Below are 18,562 nucleotides of genomic sequence, written 5' to 3'. Positions count from 1 at the left end.
TTCCTTTTTAGGGAGATAAGTTGATCTGAAATGAAAAATGTATGCAAACTTAATTTATTGCTGTTAAAAGTTTTCAAAATGCCCATAAATTAGATAGAAGTTCTTTGTTCCTGACATTCAAACCAGGCTTTCAGCAATTGCTTCCATAGTTAAGGGTTTCTCTGTTTTCTCTGAGTGCCATTTTGAAACAAAGTAGTTTTAAACTAAAAATCAAAGCATTAGAGCATACTTAGTAATGTACTTAAAAATTCAATTAATTATTTACAAAGAAAAAGCGTATTCCTTATGCAATAAATTCCACTGATCTTATCTGCTCATGTGATCAATCTTTTCCCATTTTTCTTTGCTCTCTCACCAGTCCATGTTATCCCACTGTAAGAGAAGGCATACACAAAACACAACTAATAGCAACAAAAGTAATGGTGGTTTATATTTTAGGATATTTAAATGTAGTTTCTGTTGCTGTTCAAAAGGAGAATTTTCAACTTGAGGAATTTTGTCATAGAACAGAGATACAGCAAACATTGAGAATTTGTATTACACCATTGTCATGGTTTAACGCCAGTCAGCAACTATGCACCAACCACACAGCTGCTCACTCACTGCCCCTTCTCACCAGGGTGAGGGAAACAGTTGGAAGGGTAAAAGTGAGAAAACTCATGGGTTGAGATTAGAACAGTATCATAACTGAAATAAAATATAATAATAATGACAACAATGATAATTACAATGTAATAAATGCAATTAAGAGGAAAATAACGAAAATAGAAAGGAATATAACCCAAGAAAAACAACTGATGCAAATGAAAAACAACTGCTCACCACCAACATAGCAATGCCCAGGCTGTGGGATGCACTGTACACCAGCTACTTGGAAGAAAATTAACTCCATCCCAGCCAAAACCAGGACTACCATTTTTTCCAAAGGTTCTTAGTCCCTGTGATCACATTTGGAGAAAAGAACCCTGATACAAACTTCTTCATTTTCTGCCTTCAGATTAAAGCTGAGAAATACATGACTCAGGAGGAGAAAGAGCAGGCAGAAATGCTGGCTAAGCTTGAAAGGGAAAGACGCCTTGCTGCTACAGTAAGTAAAGAAACATCCCTTTTACATCTCCATTGTCTCTGTTTAGGCTGGTTCATTATTGCAGCACTGAAACATTCCAGCAATGTGCTATGGGAGAATAAATCTAAACTGGTAGGTATTGATGATATGTGCCTCTTCCTTATTATTATTATATACAATCAGAACTACATAGGTCAGCTGGGGGAAGAAAAGATAGAGTGTTAGACTCACAGTCTTTAAACATGTGGTTAGGGGCAATATAAAATACCATATCAGATGGCTGGGAACTAGATACATGTCCAAATTCATGCTTCTCCTCAACCAAGATCTTTTTGCTTGATATGTGTTTGTTGATTCAGCAGCCTCTGTTCTCCATGGTTCAGTCTAGAAGACTAGTGCTTTCCTCTGGCTTTACAATGCATCTGTAAAAAAACTGAGATGGTTCTGGCCTCAAAACAGATGCAGAATTACAACTTCCTTCTTCATAGCTTGTTGGCCAGGAGTAACCTATGTCTGTGTTCTTTCCAGAACTGCCAAAATGGCAGTTTTAGTAAGTTATTTGGCATATGAGTAACTTTACCAGAAAAAACTGAAACATTTGGCATTTTCCACACACGTCCCCAAAAAGCATCAATCTGCTTTTACACACTGAATAATCTAGAGGTAAACACTGTTATCATCCCCAAAACTAGCAATTGCTACACTTCTTTTTGTACCTTCAAATATTTTTTGTGGTTCTTCCCAGGATGATGAAAGACTGCGTGCTCTTGATGACATGATGGGTGGAGTGCTGGAACTCAGGAGGGAAGACATTTTGAAAATGGTGAGATGTCTTTCTGCCATGTCCTTTAGCAAACCTGTGGGCTCTTCTGGCAGTGTGAAATTCAACCAGCAAATATCTCCAACCTCAGTGACCAAAAAAAACTAGAGAACTGTAGAATTGCATTATGACCAGAGAGACTCCATAAGAGAGCATACACAGAAAAATACCACAAGATTCTACTGCCTGTGTAAAATTACCTATCAGCACCTGTTCCTATCACAGTGGAATACTGTGGAACATCATCTATTTAATGTACATCTAATATATTACCATTATAACACCTATATTGCTGGGGGAAGACTGTGATCTTACAGAAAAACAGTGTGCTTCATTTAACTCACAAATATAGATAGTGCAGCAATAGAGAAAGGAAAGGATGTGAAGGAGGGCCATAGAAAAAGGGTGTGGCAGACCCAAGCAGGCCTCTGAAATCAATCTGTTTTGGAATATTAGGACTCTACATAGAAGCTTACATGAGCATGGAGTTAGGTTTGGGGTTCTGAAATAGAAAATGTGGTGTATCTCACACTGACAGTAGTTTTTGAGTACCAAATTCTTGTATTTTGCAAGATCCAGTAGTGAATTCCTGTAAGCCAGTGAGTCTACATATATATATATATATATATATATATATATACATATATATATATATATATATGATATATATACAATATAGATACACTAAAATTACTGGTGCAAGTTACAGACCAAAGCAACAGAATATATATGTTACTTTGACTTAAGACTTGTATCTTACTAAGAAATACCTTTTGTTAAATTTAGTGCATGCTGTAGTTTCTTAGTGTGCTGATGTAGACTTAATATTGCTTTTTAAGCATTTTATTCTTCAATACTTCCAGGATATTCCTCCACCTGATTTTTTATCCAGACCTGAGGATCTTTGGACTGAAGAAGAAAAAAAAGTATTTGAAGAATATGAAAAAAAACTCAATGAATTGAATGAAGAAAAAGAAGATTATAGACAGGTAAATTAAAATGAGGAAAAGATGGGTTTGTTCACAGTGCTCATGACCAAAGCTTCCAATCTTTCTCAGAAGCAACTTCTAAAAATGAATGCTAATAAATAGGATAAACTAAGAATAAATGATCATCAAAGATCATATGGCATATTAAATAAATAATAATAAATTAAATAAAGACAGAATCAGGCAGTCTCCACTTATAACAATTACTATGGGCAAAACCCTGTAAAAGATGTGATATCCTAAGGTAACTTTCCTTCACAAATGTACCAGTATTTCTAAAATGTGTTTTTTCAGGTTCATTCCGAGAGTTGCTGATGCCATACAAAAATAATAAAATTATATTTGTTCTTCAAAGTGGTATTGGAACAACATAACTTTGTAGCCTGGCAGAACTCTCTTTCCAAACAAGTAATTTCTGTGGCCTTTTGGCTGAATTATACATTTCTATATTGTGCATTCTCCATCATCTCATATATATAGATATATATCGAGAGAGACATAAAAAATTACTTGTTCCTCCAGATGTAATATTGCTGCTCTTGTCCTTGCCTTCCCCAGTTTCTGAGAAATGAATGGAACAAAATTGAAGCTTCCATCAAGGAAACAACACAAAATTTTGATGAGATTGTCCGCAAGCTCTCTGAAAAGAAACTGAAATCACAGATGGTCATCTACCAGGTATTGCAAAAAGCATTAATTTTTCATCTGTACCTCTGTGCAGCAGAAATTTTAACTTTTTCATTATAATCATTTCACAGGAAGAACTCAAAATAGTCAATCTCATTTACACTTTACTGTTGGATGAAGAGTTGGACACCAGAGAAGCTGGACTTCATAAATTCCTTATGAAAAAGAAGAAAGAAAAAGTAAGTTATCATTTGGAATGCTGTTGTTGGGAGTATGTTTAAAGTACAGTTTCATGTGAAGTCTGCTCTTTCCAAACCAAAATCTTGCCATAAAGGGCTTTCTGACAATTTACAGTCTTTTTTTTCAATTTGTACAGGTGACATACATTATAAATATTTCTGGTTTTCTTGATAGGTTCTCAGCTCAGTTCATCTGGAGTTCTTTGGTAAAACTTCATACATTCAGAAGGGCAGGCTGCTATTTGTTTGCTATATATAATATTCTTCTGTACCTGGTATCAAGCTGAAAGTACAGCAGTAGGCCTAGGTTTCAATGCAAGTCTCTTACTGTGGTGGTCTGCAGGTTGCTTCTGGCTTTTGGCACAATATTATCCCACTTGCCCACTTTGTCTTCATGGAGCTGTTCCTCAGATAATAAATATACTGCTGCCTGCACATGTCAGCTCTCCTGCTCAGCCTGTGCAGAGCACTGTGTGTTTGGAGCTGCCAGCAGCCCCTTGTGAGCTGCAGGGAGGGATTCCAAACAGGCATCTAGCCCCCACCACTGAATTGGCTGGACTAGTTTTAAAGCCATCTGAGGCCAAGTGTATACCAGCTTACAATTTTCACATTTTTTCCCCCTCATTTTCTAAATGGTCCCATTGGTACAACTTTTGGTCCATGGAAACCCTCAAAAACTGTCACAACAACAAGTCTGTCATACAACAAAACTGTCTCCCCTGCAGAATATTAGCATTCAACAGCCTCAATAAAACATGACTTTAGTATCCTGACACATAGCAGAACTCTGCCATGACAATGGTTAAATTGCATTCTAAAGTTAAGAACTCTCCACTGAACAATATTTGAGATTTTTTGACTGGTCTTACCTGAGATGACATGAAAGTAAAGAGAAATCTCTATAGAAAAAAAGGTATCAACATACATAGTTACATTCATGTTTCAAAAGGCTTGTAAGCATTTCTTAAAAGCCTTTTGAATTTGTTGCATTCTTAAGCAGCAGTTTGTTTAATTTTACAGCTCTTCATCTTCTAGCAGTATGTACAAGCTACAACTGAAGAAGGCACTGTATGGTTACTTAAAATAGCTCACAAGGTTATCTCTAGAAATAAGAAGGTGTGAGCTTCATCACTGTATGTGAATAGCCATTCACTGCTTCTGCTGGCTTTTTCATTCCTGAAATCTGTTGGTTTTACTATAGGTCAAGGGTGCCAGAAAAATCCTGACTGCAAAACATGCTGTTGAGGCTTGCACAGGCCCCTATAAAGAGGCATTACATGAAGAGAAGGTGAGACTTTTGAAAACACAAGGAGTTTCAGAATTCAGAGTTTCATTAAAAGTTAATGTTGCATCTTCATGATGAGAAGAATGTACTGCTCTGTAAGCAAGAGTTCTGGCCAATTCACTGATCAATGAAATTAGGCAGTAAAGGACAGTGTGTGCATAGAAGAGTTTATAAAATATTCCTGTGATGTTTGGGAGCACTGGCAAAAGCACTGTATCCTGTATTTCTAAGATATGGGCAAGTTGATGCTTTTTAAAAAAATAATATTTTGGTAACAAGAAAGCTTTCTTCCCCACCCCCAGAACCTGGAACATGCTTTTATGAAGCAGTTTGCTCATACACCTGGCAATCTCTTTGAGGAGCTTTTACAACTTTACAAACTTCGACCAGAGTAAGATCCCCTCTGATTCCATTGTTTAAATACTAATATTCCTTGTGAGTCAAGAATGAGAATACTATTTATTCTAATAGTCTAAATTGTATTGCCTGCTTTTTATGGGATAGTTAACAATAGCTAATTTCCCATCACACTAAAAATTGCTATTTTGAATATACATTTCCTTATTTACTCCACAAAATCTATTTTAAATGCAATCTAAGCAATCATCAGGTTCCAAGACAATATTCTTATTTTATATAGTCTTATCTATTTGCTTTTTACAAGAGATTGTGAGTATGAAACATTCTGCGTGTTTTGTGACCTTCTGCTATGCAACAGAAAATGCAAAGTACATCCTGTCTGTGCTCTGTGTGTGCTCTAGGACCCCAGATACAGAAATCCTCCTTGACACAGCTAACCCCTATGTGAAGGGATCACCTGAGGATTACCAAGGTGCAGTTTCCCTTTTAATGAAAGCCATGGATGAACTGGATAGTCCTGAGCACATGCCTGGTGGCTTAGACCAGTCTATGTGGGAACATTTTTGTCTAGCTAGAAGAAATAAAATGGAGAGCGAGGAGCTGGTATGTAAAATTCTTTATTTTGCCCATATACTTCTTGATATTTTTGAGTCTTAAACTGTAGTGGAGTTCTCATGTAGAGTCAAGCTAGTGGTGAAATAACAATGCAGGGTACATATACTCCATTGGCCTTTGAAAGTTTGTTCTGGCTACATTCAATTCAGAATAACAGGTAAACCTGTTCTCTAGTTCTAGCTGTAGTTCTTCAGAGGAAAAATTAGCATATTAATATGGATAGATTTGATCAGAATGATTGTGACCTTGATATGGTTTCATTAAAAATAAAAACACATCATTTTCCTTTTCTCTATCCATACCAAAAAAACCTATAAGGTATTTAATTCCTATTATCTGTCAAAGTCATCCTCTCCCATAAGCACTCTACACTTGCACCAATGCGTTCCAATATTTTTCTAGACTATAAAGAGCAATTCTTAACAAAAGATGGTTCTGGAGATGTATTTCTTAATTATAAAAACATGAATGAATAAATCTGAATTATCCAGAGAGACAGATATACATGAAATTTGACCAAAAGAGAAGAAAATATGATTTCCCTCCACATGAATATTCATATATGAACAAATAATTTCCTGAGCATAGTATAAGGCTTAACCTTTATGTCTTATATGCTGTACTGAGATTCTCAAAATACTGGGCTGCATATTTATATCTAAAGATATCTTCTTAAGAACTTGGCTTTTGTGCCCTCAAAGAAGCTTGACCTGACATACTGACAAAGTTGAAAAGGTTGGGAATGTCACAATGTTGCTTGCCTAGGTGAAATGGAAGGCCCAAGCACTGGCAGAGATGCAGGCCAGTCACCATAGAAGAATGGAGGAAAATGATAAGATTAAGTCAGAATTGGAGAAAACTTTCCAAGAACTCACTTGGTAATTTTTTATCTTTTCCTATGTTCAGCTGATCTTTAATACTCCACTAACACAGAACCAAAAGTTACAAATAAAATTATTCACTTCTGTTCTCCTGCACTCTTTTATCTAGGTTTCATAAATTCCAAAGTAAAATATAAAGGAAAATGGGCCCTGGCTGGAAGGCTCTTCTGTTTTCTTTCCAATTGATATTAAGATTTCATTTCAGTAATGACATTTTCCCCAGAACATTGCTAGTGTATGTTAAACTGAATCCAGTGCTTGAAAACTTTATGTATATATATACCATAAGTTCCAGATTTTGTAGTCACTTCAGCAGCAAACAGAAGACAGAGTCTGGAACAGAGTAAGCCCTACATGAACATACCACCTGCCAGTAATAAATATAAACTTTGAGAATCATGGGAGGATTTCTGTAATCCTGTTGAAATCACTAAATACTGTTTTTGTTTTTTGCCATCTTAGGCTGAAGGAGGAGAAGATGAAGCTTCAGCAGAATTTGATTGTCCAGTTTTTGCTAAAACAAGGACAGGTGGAATTGGATAGTACTCAGATCCCAGAGTACAGTGATGCTGTTCTCATTGATAGGAGTGTTGTTGAGGAACTGAATTGCACTGTTGCGGTAATTTACATTATCTGGAGGAGATTTAAGCTTCCTAAACAAATGCATTGTCCTTCAGGGGCTCAGCTTTTTCTCCAGTCTGACATCTAGTTTCAATTCATTACAACACACCAGCAGGCTCAATTGTAATCTAGAAGCTATTAAGCATTCTCTAATGTCTCTTCTCATGATGTAGAGATTGCAGTGCAGACTGCTTTCTTGATGTTTGATCAATACAGTTCAGGTCAATGAAATGGTGACAGTCTTTAGACACACCATCACTTACACATACATTGTAACTAGAAAATGCTAATATCATGGGCACCAGTCTAAAAATTCCCTTGAGGCAAACTTACAGCCATGTTAAGAAGCATTCAAATAGTGGCTCACATTAAACTTAAAAATTCATAGTTTCTTATGTAAGGTGAAATTGGTGATGATACTTAAAACAGTTTTTCATACCCTCATGAAATGTTCTTTTTTAAGACATTCTAGCTGTACAAAAATTGTCTTTTACTGCTATTGCACAAAGCCTTCAGTAACATATGCAAAATACCTTAAACAGAGCAAGCTTGTATTTTGTAGACCTAAAATGCCTTTCCATTCTTATGCAAGATAGATACATGGGGCAAGAGGTTAGTTGTCATTTTCTTCATCTATTTCTATGATCTAAGGCTGTGACACAGAGCACAAAAGAGAATGAACTTCCTTAAAAGATAACCATCTGGAGCAAAGTCTGGGAAGAGGCATGCAGTATATAGCATGTTTAATTGACTAAAATTATGACTTTGGAAACTTGCCCATCTTGTTGCAAACAATTATTTCATAATCTGTTAAGTGTGTTAATTAAGATTGATCTATTTTTTTAGGCTCAAGGAGAAAAAAAAATTACTGCCATGGTAGAATTTAAGGACTTCTCTAAAGGGATAATACAGCTGGAATGGGAACACAAGAAAATGAAAATGCAGATACAAGATCTGAAAGAGAAGGCTCGGGATATTGTAATCCTACCTATTTCAAAAGATTGCCAGCTAGTGAGTTGCTTTTTCTGATATATATTTCAACTGTAGAAAATTATGCTGCCTATACCTATAAGAAAGATCATTTATATTTATACCTCATAAATCTCTTATTGCCAGAGAAACATGATTCCTAATAGGTCAACAATTCAGCTTTCAAAGGGAAGTCTTACTCATGAGACTGAGCAGTGATGAAATTCTTTGGGATGTTACAGTGTTAAATTAAGGCAAAATTAGCCCACTTTTAGTGTTTCAAAATTGGCGTTGAATAAGGAACCAGAATTTTGCAGCCACAAGGAACAGATCTCTTAAATCGAGCAGTAATTTAAGTGGAAGTCTGAGGTGCCCCCATCTGGTATCGCACAGGCATTTTTTAACTCTGCTCTGCTCGGAGCCTGAGGTTCCTGGGGGAGCCCCAGCGTGTCCCACCCTCTCGCTGCCATTCGCTGGCCCAGCAGCAGAGCAGGGAGCTGTGCCCTGCAGGCAGGCAGGAGGGGCAGCCAGCAGCATGTCAGCACCTACACAGCTTCCAACAAGCCCAGCTGGCACGTCAGGAAAAAGAGGTAAAGGCTGTGGGACACAGCCAAGGATAGCACTGGGAGAAGAAAGGAGGAAGAAGAAAGGTTGTAGAGAAAGCCTGGGAGTATTGCAGTATGGGATGTAGAAGACTGTAGGGAAAACTTACAGTCATATGCTGATGATGTGGGTGGCATAAAGGTTTGGAGTTGGGATGTTGAAGGATGGGTAGGCTGAAGATACAGCAGTGGAGACAGCTGTAAAGCACAGGGGAAAAGGAAAGGGTTGGGCAGCAGGTAAGGATATTGCAATTCAATCAAAGGATTAGAAGAAAATTCAAAACATATGTTTTGCTTAATCTTCATTTGTATTGCTGCTCTACAAAATGCTTGTTCTGAATCACAGCCACAGGACTTTCATAACTAACACCAATCACCAGAACAGCTTTCCAAAGAGGTGCTGTGTTAGTGCATTGAAAAATTCTTGTGGCAAATTTATCACCAGTGTTGCCATTAGCTCAGTTCATTAAACTGATGAGCAGAGCTCTTGCCCTTCAGAGAGTTAAACTGCCCATAGTAAAGGGATTTAACAGTTTAATCACAATTTGAATGCCCTGAGGGAATTGACTTAGGTCACTTTTTGATTAGAAATATGGGGTTAGTGGGAAAGACAAGGTAACAGATACCCCAACAACAGGAATAGAAAGAAAGATGGCTTATAAAAATGTGTGTGAGCAAGATTTGGAATGAGGGCTGTTAATGAAGCAGTGAGTGAAAGAAGTTTAATCCTGTAGGCAAGGAGCCCCTTCTGGGTCTTTCCTGTTTCTTCTCCTCTAACTAGAACAGTCACAGGATTCTCCCTGTCACTTTGGTGGGACAGTACTCTGGAAAGATGAATCTACATCTACAGAAACCTGTCTACTGTCTGTTATAGATCCATAAAACATTATGGGGTTTACCATTTGTCATTTGATAAAGAGGTATTTTAGTAGCAGTGTGCTCAAGGAAAAAATCAATAAATTCTCGGATATGTCAGTTACTATGCAAATAGAACAATAAAAGAAGTAAGAATGATTAGGAAGCCACTAGACAGAAAATAATAATTTTCTTCTCTAGCCTAAAGACAGAGTGTCTTAGGCCTCCAGCTATGTTAGCTTAGATTACAAGCAAAAGCATAGCTTGGGGTTTTTGACAGCCTCAGCATACTTGTTTGGCCCTTGTTTCCATTACAAATATATAATAGGTAACATCCTTTTTAACAGCTGCACAGTCTAGTATACTCCCACAGCATCCAAGCATATCCTTACAAGGTCCATTTATGATCACTAGTAAGCTTTACCACTGCAGAATTCCAGTGTTTTGAGTTTCACATCACAATGATTTTCTTCATTAAAGGGTGGAATTGTTGAGAATGAACATGCATAAGATAATTTCTTTCTGGTTTTATTTCTTCAGTTCCTAACTGTGCATAACTACGACACCCACATTGCTCAGCACCTGGCAGGGATGGAGCAGACCCTCGGTGTCATGGATAAGGTAAATCCAAGGGAACCACCACATCTGAGAGACACAGATATATAGATATAAATATAGATATATCATGTATTTGTCATCTGGCTTTCAATAGTTTCCTCAAGTTAAGCTGTGCTGTCTACAGCAGCAGTTCTCTAGTGTTTGGAAGCAGTCATCACACATGGATTGCTGCAGAGATGAAGCCTGTCTTCTTGCTCTGTTACTGGAATGAAAAACTTTCCTATCCTGAACCTCTGAATGCAGATGTGCTAATCATTTCTTACACAGCACTGCCTATAAAAGTCACTCCTCCATTCCTAATGAAGCATTCTTTCCATTTTCACTGTTTAATATTTCTCTCCAGGAGCACCAGCCTGTTCAAAATATCCCTCCTCTTTGTATTTAAAATAAGAGACACAAAAATCTGATTTGCTGGCTGCTTTATGTATTTCATCATTCAAATTATGACTGCCCTTTTTTTTAAAGTGATTTCACTGGATTTTCTCCAAGTTGTGCTAGTTGGCATCAGCTTCCTCTTCCTCTTCAAGCTTTAGTATTTATCTTGTCCCTTTACAGTCCATCCATCAGCTTCAGCAGCTTAGAGCATGTCCATAACTCACTGATTCCATGGACTTCCTTTTCTCCATTTGCCTTTCAAGTTTTAGCTTTAATATCTCTTTTTTCCTGACCTATACCTCTTCATTCCTTGGCTGCTCCTTAAATTAGAACTCCATAAACTGAGATACCATGTGTGAAAGACACTTTCCAAAGTAAAGCTTATGATGTGCTACTAGTCAATTCAACATACATTAGAGTTTATCAAGGTACAACACAGTACTTAAAATTTTAACTTTTTATAATTATAAATTTTTCTGAATGGTTTTTGTATGACCTCATATATTTTCTTTATTCATCTCAAAATGGACAGTTGCACAAGAAGAATGTGAAAAACCATCAGAAAAAAGTCAGAGAGCTGAAGAAGTGCATCCGTCTGAAGGAGCAGGAGAACTACGAGCTGAGCCTGCAGCTGAAGGAAATGCTTGTCTCTGTGTCAGAAAGGATGCACATCTTCGAGGCAGCTGGTGAGTCCAGTGGCACTTAAGGCACAGGCAAAGAACATTCAGAAAATAAATCCAAGGCTGGACAGTGCTGTTCTCCACCATCAGCTGAGGGGCAAGGAATGCCTGTCTGTTACTGTATGAGCACAATGAGCAGAGTCCTTCCTGCCAAAACCTACCATGGTTACTGAAGAGTTACCTGGAGACTCTTGTGGCTCTTGAACCAAAGCTAGCTAAATTCCTGGAAATGTCCAAGTCAAAATATTACTGTCATTAATGACTTCATTAGGCAACATGCTTTCATTTTTTTCTGAGAGCTGTTCGATGGGGTTCTTTCCACCCTTCCAAGAGAACAGAGGAAGTAATGTGGAGCTAAGAATAGCATTCACTATTAGGAAAACTTACAGAGATCTTTCCACTAGTGGAAAACAGTTACAGATTTGCAACACAGTGGGTACTTGGTAAAAGCTAAAGAAAGCATGCCCAGTGCCTTTTTGAAATATTTTGCTTTATTCAGTACTAAAAAGGCTTTTAAGTCCAACTGCGAGCCTTTTTTTTAAATGCTTGCCTATTTATACAAAATTGGATAACCCCAGGACAGGTCCCATAGAGACCACACATCCCCTATGAGCACAGGCTAACACTAACACTTTGTTTTCTGCAGACACACGGGATATTTCTGAAAAGATCACAAGGCAGCGTTACCGAGAGATTGTGAAGCAGAAATATCTACGGAACCTTATAAGGGAACAGGAAAAACAGCTTGCAGTTCTTCAGTCAGAAATTGAAAGTTGGAATCCAAGAACACTCCATATTATTTAAAAATCAGAGATGAATAATACCATGGTCTTACCTAAGGGAAAAGAGCTTTGACAGCTGATTCTTCTCCCTGAACTTTTCTTCCCACAAATTCTTTCTTCTATAATTCCTTTAAATAACTTCCATTTGAAAGATGCACGGTTGTCTGATTTGTATTTTTTACACCTGGTCTTAACCGCATTATATTTCAGTTGATGAGATTTATTTCTACTGGTTTTAGTATATAAACCATATAGTTCATTACAGAAAACAACCATGTGTCCAACCTGGCCCCATCCCAAAGGCAGCTGTGCCTTATTGTGGTATAATCACCCACAGCCAGCAGGAACTGTGGCTGCTGCCATGGGCAGAATCACAGGGAAACCAGGTTTGGAAGCATCTGGCCTCCTGAAATAGTTGCTGGCAACTCCCACCCCTCTACACTGAGGTGTAGTGTATTTTCTACCAGCTCCTTCCATGACTGCTAAGAAAAATAAAGGACCTGTGATAAAGTTACCTACTGCTAGAGCCTGATCTACCTTCTCAGGCATTGTCCCTGCTTTTTATTTCCCTGCTCCATGGTGTGGGTCAATCCTTCTCCTTTCATAAAGTCACATGACACCTAAACCCATTTCCTTGTAGCTTTTGATACCTTAGCTTAAAATTCTACTATGTCAGTTGTGATCCTGTACATCTGTTTTTTTGCTTTGCCATCTCTAACTGGGATTTGTAAGGATTCTAATTACATCTCGCTTACTACAAGACCTTTTGCTTTCTGCTGAAACTGCCCTAGAAGCAGCATCGTTCCAACTTCAGGGAGGAGAACTAGCCCCTGCACCAGGCACCATCATCTTTTTGCTCATGCCTAAAAAGGCAGAGAAACAGTCCTTTAATACTCAAAATGTGATTTGCAATAAAGGCTGTTCTGCATTAATTCTCTCTGGACAGCAAGAGTCAGTATTCTCAAGAGCAAGCTGTAGGTACAGGCTGAAGTCTAATGAGCCTTACCAATGGTTAAAAGGTTCTGTAAGATCTTTGATTTTCTTTCTCTTGAGCCGTCTAAGAAATTACTCCCTTATTAAGGAAATAGGATATAGCACCTGCAAACAAAAGAGGTAGGGTAGAACCAATAAGAAAAGATTCCTAGCAGGGAAAGTTGTATAGTCATTAAGATTTATGTATTGTTACACTTGAGAAACAGTGAGTTTAGGGAAAATAAAAAACAAAAGGTACCATGATGAGAAAATAAGCAATTTCAAGTTAAATAAAAACAACTTTCAAAAAAGGCATTTGTTGGAGAATAAATGGAATTGTAAAGATTTATTCAGCTTTATGATGCTGTATTTGAAGCAATCCCATTAAACAAGGCCTTGTTTTTCTTATTTATTTGAAGAGAGAAAACACCTTGGCTCTCAGATGCAGCAGAATAGAAAGTTGGTTTCAATTTTATGCCTTCCCTTCTATTACCTCAGGCTGTGGCAGACTGCTTATGAGACAGCAGCTCTGCAGAGACTGTCTGGACCAGAACCTGAAAGCAACTGCATTATGACACATTTTCCTCAGTAGGAGTTAAAGCTAGTGAAAACATCTTATCTCAGCTCTGGAATATTACCATCATGAAAATCAGTTATCTTCACTTAACTCACAAAATGCTGTCATTAGCACCAGGAAGACTTGTAAAATGGGTGTATCTATAAACAAACTGCACTCATTCCCATCTGAACATAAACAGAATTGACAATTTGAGTTATTTCAATACAAGTAACCATGCAGAGACTAATAAAAAAATTGCTTTCTACTTGTTAAACTATGACTTAATTTATTTTTATTAAATAAAAATTCACTGACCAAGTCATTAAGGCAGATTCTCCAAAACATCATCAGTTTGATTTTGTTCCATTGAATAATGCCTTTTACAGTGCCTACTGTATGTATGCACACAGCTTTACAAGTATCTGGAGAAAACCTCCTAACCCCAAAGCACAAAGTCCATTGTCTGACCAACACTTCTGACACAATCAGAATCTATTCAGTCTTTTCTGCTTTTGTGCCTGTGCAAAGAAAGCTCTGCAGCTGTAGATTATGCATCTACAAAATCTTCTTCTGTTCTGCTGTAGTGCAGTAACTGATCTTCTAGCCCAAACGTGTCGATGAGCTGAGTGAGACTCACTTTCTTGCCATCTGCAGAAAAGGCCGACTGCAGCTCATACAGCATCAGCTGCGTGCTACTTCTCCACTTCTCTATCAAAGCCTGCAGCTCAGACAGGTTGTTCTGAAATTGGGACAGACAAAAAAAGTCATCATCTGCTGACATAAAGGGGGTTTTGATAGCCTGCAAATATTTTTATAAAATGCCTTAAACTGAGACAATACACAAGCACCACAGTAAAACCCCAGTGAGTTAAGTATTGCCTCACCTTGGATCGATACATCTTCACCATTTTGAGCCTACGAAGAAGCTCTTCCTTCTCCTGCACTTGTTTCTCCAGCTTTACTTTCTCTTCAAGGGACTGTTGCTGACCAAGACCAACCTGTATCACATCTGAATTCTCTGCTGATCCACAGGGATCACTCTCCTGTGAGGGACTTTTGAAACATGTACTTCCAGTGCCATTTCCTTCCAGGTTTTCAGAACCATCTTGTAACCTGGAACAGTCTGCACTGGTCTCTGGCAAGCACTCAGTGACAGCACCAGCAGTGTCTTTTTCTTCAGTGTCTATTTTGAGCCGCTTTGCCACTGTAAAATTGGCATTAAATGAACGTCTTGTTTTCCTTAGTCGTTCCCTCAGAGCTGCACTCATTTGCTAAAAAACAAAATAAATAAACCCAGAAAACCCAGGTGTTCAGGATATTCTTAAATTTTCATCAAATCTCAAATAACTGTTTAGCAATCATTATTATTTACATAGAATGTGTAATATATTTAACTATCATTGTAAAGCCAGACTTCCTAATTCTCTGTATAGCCTTCAAAAACTTGAACAAAATCAATTTCTTCCTCTCACATGTATTTGCACACACAGCTGCAAGATATGGAAAGGTGTAGCTCCACATTCTCTTGGACAAAATCCTGTATTCTAGTGAGGCAAACTTACTCATCTAGTGTTTGTGTAAAAGAAATATAGAATAAAATTAGCCAAGTTGAAATATGCTATCAATTTCCCCTCTAGTTTAATGGAGGTAAGGGTTTAATGGAGGTATGATCTGTATTCTAGAATATATTAGAAATACCTGTATAATTTTGACCTGTTCATGCTTCGAGATACTTCACAACCATCAAAAAAGACTTTTTGTTCTTCAAAATAACTATTTTTTATAATGTGTCTAACATTTTTCTTTATAGAAATGCACTAAAATACGGGAGTGAGGGATTAGCTATGGAATACTTTCAAACCAGGCCTGTCCTGCAGAGATCTGGATGCTGAGTGTGACAGTATCACCATTTCACATCCCAGGATAAGACCAAAGCAGAGCTCAGCACTATGGAGAATATACAAACTGAAAGCATTGTACTTTGTTCCACTGCAGGCAGAAGTCACAGAAAGTCATCCTGCAAGCACAGCAACCCAGAAAACCAGGATTTGAGAAAACTGAAGATGACAGGTTAAAAGAAAAAAGCAAAAAATCCACCACACACCCTATAGAGTATTTAAATTTATTAGTATGACATTGGATTATGTTGCTCCATCACTTTGTATTCACAGCAAGCATCTGCATTTTCACAGCAAAGTACCCCAGGCACCTTCCTTACCTTCACAGCCTCCTAGCTAGAGGGATAAGGTGCCTGTCTCCAGCAAGCAGCATCTCAGTGACTTCTGACTCCTGGATCACTTCACAAGCATTTCTGTTACTATGAACAATCATATTATTGGAAAAGTAAGAAGTTTTCATACCTGTTTCCCTGAACTGGTCCCCTGTGCAGGTGGTGCCCCAGAATCCTTTGGAGTACTGCACAAAGATGGCAATTTATCCAGCACTGACTCTTCCATCCTGAGATGAATAGCTGTCTCTGTTAAATGACAGAATGAATTATGGTGTCATTGTCACCTGATTAGAATGAGCCCTTGGCTGCAGAAATGAGTAAAAAGCTCTAATATTAAATTCTAAGGCTTATTTTCTAACTGGCATGTTCAAAAAGGACATCTGCATAAGTCACACAACTGTTTCATGTGCTAAGTAGCATCTTGCTTTGTGAACAGCTTTTCTTTGAGAGGATGCATGACACTATTAACTGTCATAAAATCATTTACTATCCATTTTATATATTATTTTTCCCCTCACTCCTAAAGCTCTATGGAGCCAGGAAGGTTTTTGTTGTCCACAGATATAAACAATTAATCTTTTCTATAGAACAATGTGATTGGGTATCCAGGTCTCTGAAAACAATCCAGTCTCATTTGATCCTTCTGGGGGGTGCTGCTTAAAAGTAATTACTCACACAGGTGGAAATTTTGATTAACAGGAAACATCCCAAGCTCACTCAGAAAGGCAGCTTAATTAAACTGGTTAAGTCACACCTCCCAGCACGAACCAACTCCAAATCAATTTGGCAATGTTTAATTTCATTTAGCAATTGTGAACCACCTACTAATGACCAGAATGCAGCTGGAAAATCAACAGCTATACCTCCACTCACCTGCAAATTGCAATTACGAGTTTTGAAACAGAAGCCTCTCAAGAATAAAATCCTGCAAACCAAAACCAGGCAACAGAGGGCTGGCACAAGGGGCTGCCTCTTCACAGATGAAAACTGCCAAAGCTTCAGTATGCCAAAGCCTTAATAGCCTAGCAACCCTGGTCTTCCTGGCTTGATACCAAAGGATGGAGGTCCTCATTTATCTTAGAAGTCAACATTCCTCCCCAGCTGTTCAAAATTGAACATATGGTACTCGATTAAAAAAAACACAGACCTTAGTAAGGAGTCGAGTTAATTGGGTATTTTAGCAATCTATCGATTAAACAGGAAGCCAACAGCATCCATTAACTATAATCGAAGTTTAAGTCTATTATTTATTTTTGTAAGGAAGAGCCTAGAAAAAGCAACATCATTCTTATGCACACTGTATATCACAAATATGTTGTAAGTCTTTCCAATGAGCAAAATAATTTTAAGCCTAAGAGATAGCTTTAAAAAAACCCAAGCAATCCTACGATTCTCTGCCTTTACTTTCTAATGCAAATTCGTCTGTAAATGACCATAACTAATACTCTTTCCGCTGGTTTGCTAATGCTGTTACTTGGCAGCATATTCACACAGATCTCCTGCACTCTTAAAATCCTCTTCCTGTATCTTCGGCTAAGAATCCTTGGCATTCTCAACCAGCAATGCTGTTCACCACACAAAAAATCCTGTCCAGCAAGTACATAAAATCTGAGTTAGAAGGGGAAAAGACAATTTTGTTTTTCAGTACTTACTTGACTTTTGCACTTTGGGTACGTCTGTAACTACGCCCTCTGTTTTCCTGCTTATAGCTACGTTATATAAAGGCATTCACTCCTTTTACTGTCGCAACAACAAAAGGCTCTATTAACACTCAATACTTGTAACACTCTATTAACACAATACTATTAACACTCAAGCTTTTGCCTTGCTAGTTTTCCACCCGCAGAGAAGCAAGATGAACCCTGGGCAGCCCATAGGCACGGCCACAGGCCTGTGGAGCTCGTTCTGAGGTGCTACACCCCAAAAACGCAGCCTCAGAGCCGACCCGCAGGGCTGAGGAGCAAAGTGAGGCCCCTCGGGGAGCACAAACCCCAAAGGAACGGGGAGAAAGAGGAAAGAACCCGGCGGAACCGCCCTTCCGTCCCCCGCTCCCCTCAGCGCTTCAACCTCCCGCGGCCGGGCAGGGGCGGCCCCGCGCCTGCGCGCTGCGCGTGCCCGGGCGGCGCGAGCTGTTCGCGCCTGCGCGCGGCGGGAGGCGCTGTGGGGCTGAGGGGCGGGCGCGGAGTCTGAGGGGGAGCGCGATCCCGGTCCCGGTCCCGCGAGTGCGAAACGCGGAGCGTCCCCTGGGGCCTTGTAGACTTTCCTGTTGCATCTGGGCTTGCTTGCCAGGTGGTGCTGTGTCTCTTAGGCCAGCGTGGGCCCGCCACCCATATCTGGGGTCTGGGCCGAGGTCAGGTGTCACCTCACAAAATCAGTTAGGATGAAAAGATCATCGAATCCAACCCATGACCCAGCAC

At 38.7% G+C, this 18,562-nt stretch overlaps 2 protein-coding genes across 7 annotated transcripts in view; one reads left to right on the top strand and one right to left on the bottom strand.

The window, feature by feature from the left end:
* The window catches only part of CFAP43 (cilia and flagella associated protein 43), a 42,538-nt gene extending 29,999 nt beyond the window's left edge, over window positions 1-12,539 (top strand). For 3 of the 4 annotated variants that reach the window (XM_071445963.1, XM_071445962.1, XM_071445966.1), the window contains 14 exons: window positions 998-1,087; window positions 1,812-1,889; window positions 2,750-2,875; window positions 3,434-3,553; window positions 3,634-3,741; window positions 4,943-5,029; window positions 5,329-5,417; window positions 5,788-5,989; window positions 6,767-6,879; window positions 7,345-7,501; window positions 8,350-8,514; window positions 10,470-10,550; window positions 11,455-11,608; window positions 12,249-12,539. In XM_071445963.1, coding sequence (XP_071302064.1) covers window positions 998-1,087; window positions 1,812-1,889; window positions 2,750-2,875; window positions 3,434-3,553; window positions 3,634-3,741; window positions 4,943-5,029; window positions 5,329-5,417; window positions 5,788-5,989; window positions 6,767-6,879; window positions 7,345-7,501; window positions 8,350-8,514; window positions 10,470-10,550; window positions 11,455-11,608; window positions 12,249-12,406 — 1,728 coding nt within the window. In that variant the 3' untranslated portion in view covers window positions 12,407-12,539. Of the gene's footprint in view, window positions 1-997; window positions 1,088-1,811; window positions 1,890-2,749; window positions 2,876-3,433; window positions 3,554-3,633; window positions 3,742-4,942; window positions 5,030-5,328; window positions 5,418-5,787; window positions 5,990-6,766; window positions 6,880-7,344; window positions 7,502-8,349; window positions 8,515-10,469; window positions 10,551-11,454; window positions 11,609-12,248 lie in introns of those variants that run through there. The other variant, XM_071445965.1, reaches the window with a different exon arrangement.
* A 1,095-nt stretch (window positions 12,540-13,634) lies between these two features.
* Window positions 13,635-18,231, bottom strand: SFR1 (SWI5 dependent homologous recombination repair protein 1). 3 transcript variants are annotated; one of them, XM_071445968.1, is made up of 5 exons: window positions 18,167-18,227; window positions 17,798-17,885; window positions 16,276-16,391; window positions 14,800-15,186; window positions 13,636-14,654 (listed from the first exon to the last, which is right to left on the bottom strand). In XM_071445968.1, exons 2-5 carry the CDS (start codon window positions 17,871-17,873, stop codon window positions 14,463-14,465), a joined length of 771 nt encoding a protein of 256 aa, XP_071302069.1. In that variant the 5' UTR covers window positions 17,874-17,885; window positions 18,167-18,227; the 3' UTR covers window positions 13,636-14,462. The 3 variants fall into 3 exon arrangements, with proteins under 3 accessions (XP_071302070.1, XP_071302069.1, XP_071302068.1); XM_071445969.1 differs by lacking the exons at window positions 17,798-17,885; window positions 18,167-18,227 and adding an exon at window positions 17,019-17,422 and having other exon boundaries at window positions 13,635-14,654; XM_071445967.1 differs by having other exon boundaries at window positions 13,637-14,654; window positions 17,798-18,231.
* Window positions 18,232-18,562: the final 331 nt, after the last annotated feature.

The sequence above is a fragment of the Agelaius tricolor genome, unplaced genomic scaffold, assembly GCF_023055355.1.
Source record: "Agelaius tricolor isolate 1412-34295 unplaced genomic scaffold, bAgeTri1.0.p SCAF_22, whole genome shotgun sequence".
Lineage (NCBI taxonomy): Eukaryota > Metazoa > Chordata > Aves > Passeriformes > Icteridae > Agelaius > Agelaius tricolor.
Note: the sequence above shows the minus strand (reverse complement) of the source record. Positions and strands in the feature narration are given on the sequence as shown.

Excerpts from the sequence above, each read along its gene's own strand:
- SFR1 (XM_071445967.1), bottom strand. The coding sequence starts at position 17,873 with ATGCCTTTATATAACGTAGCTATAAGCAGGAAAACAGAGGGCGTAGTT. Across the intron at positions 16,392-17,797 it reads ACCCAAAGTGCAAAAGTCAA|AGACAGCTATTCATCTCAGG; the intron begins GTAAGTACTGAA and ends GTCATTTAACAG. Across the intron at positions 15,187-16,275 it reads GGACCAGTTCAGGGAAACAG|CAAATGAGTGCAGCTCTGAG; the intron begins GTATGAAAACTT and ends TTTGTTTTTTAG.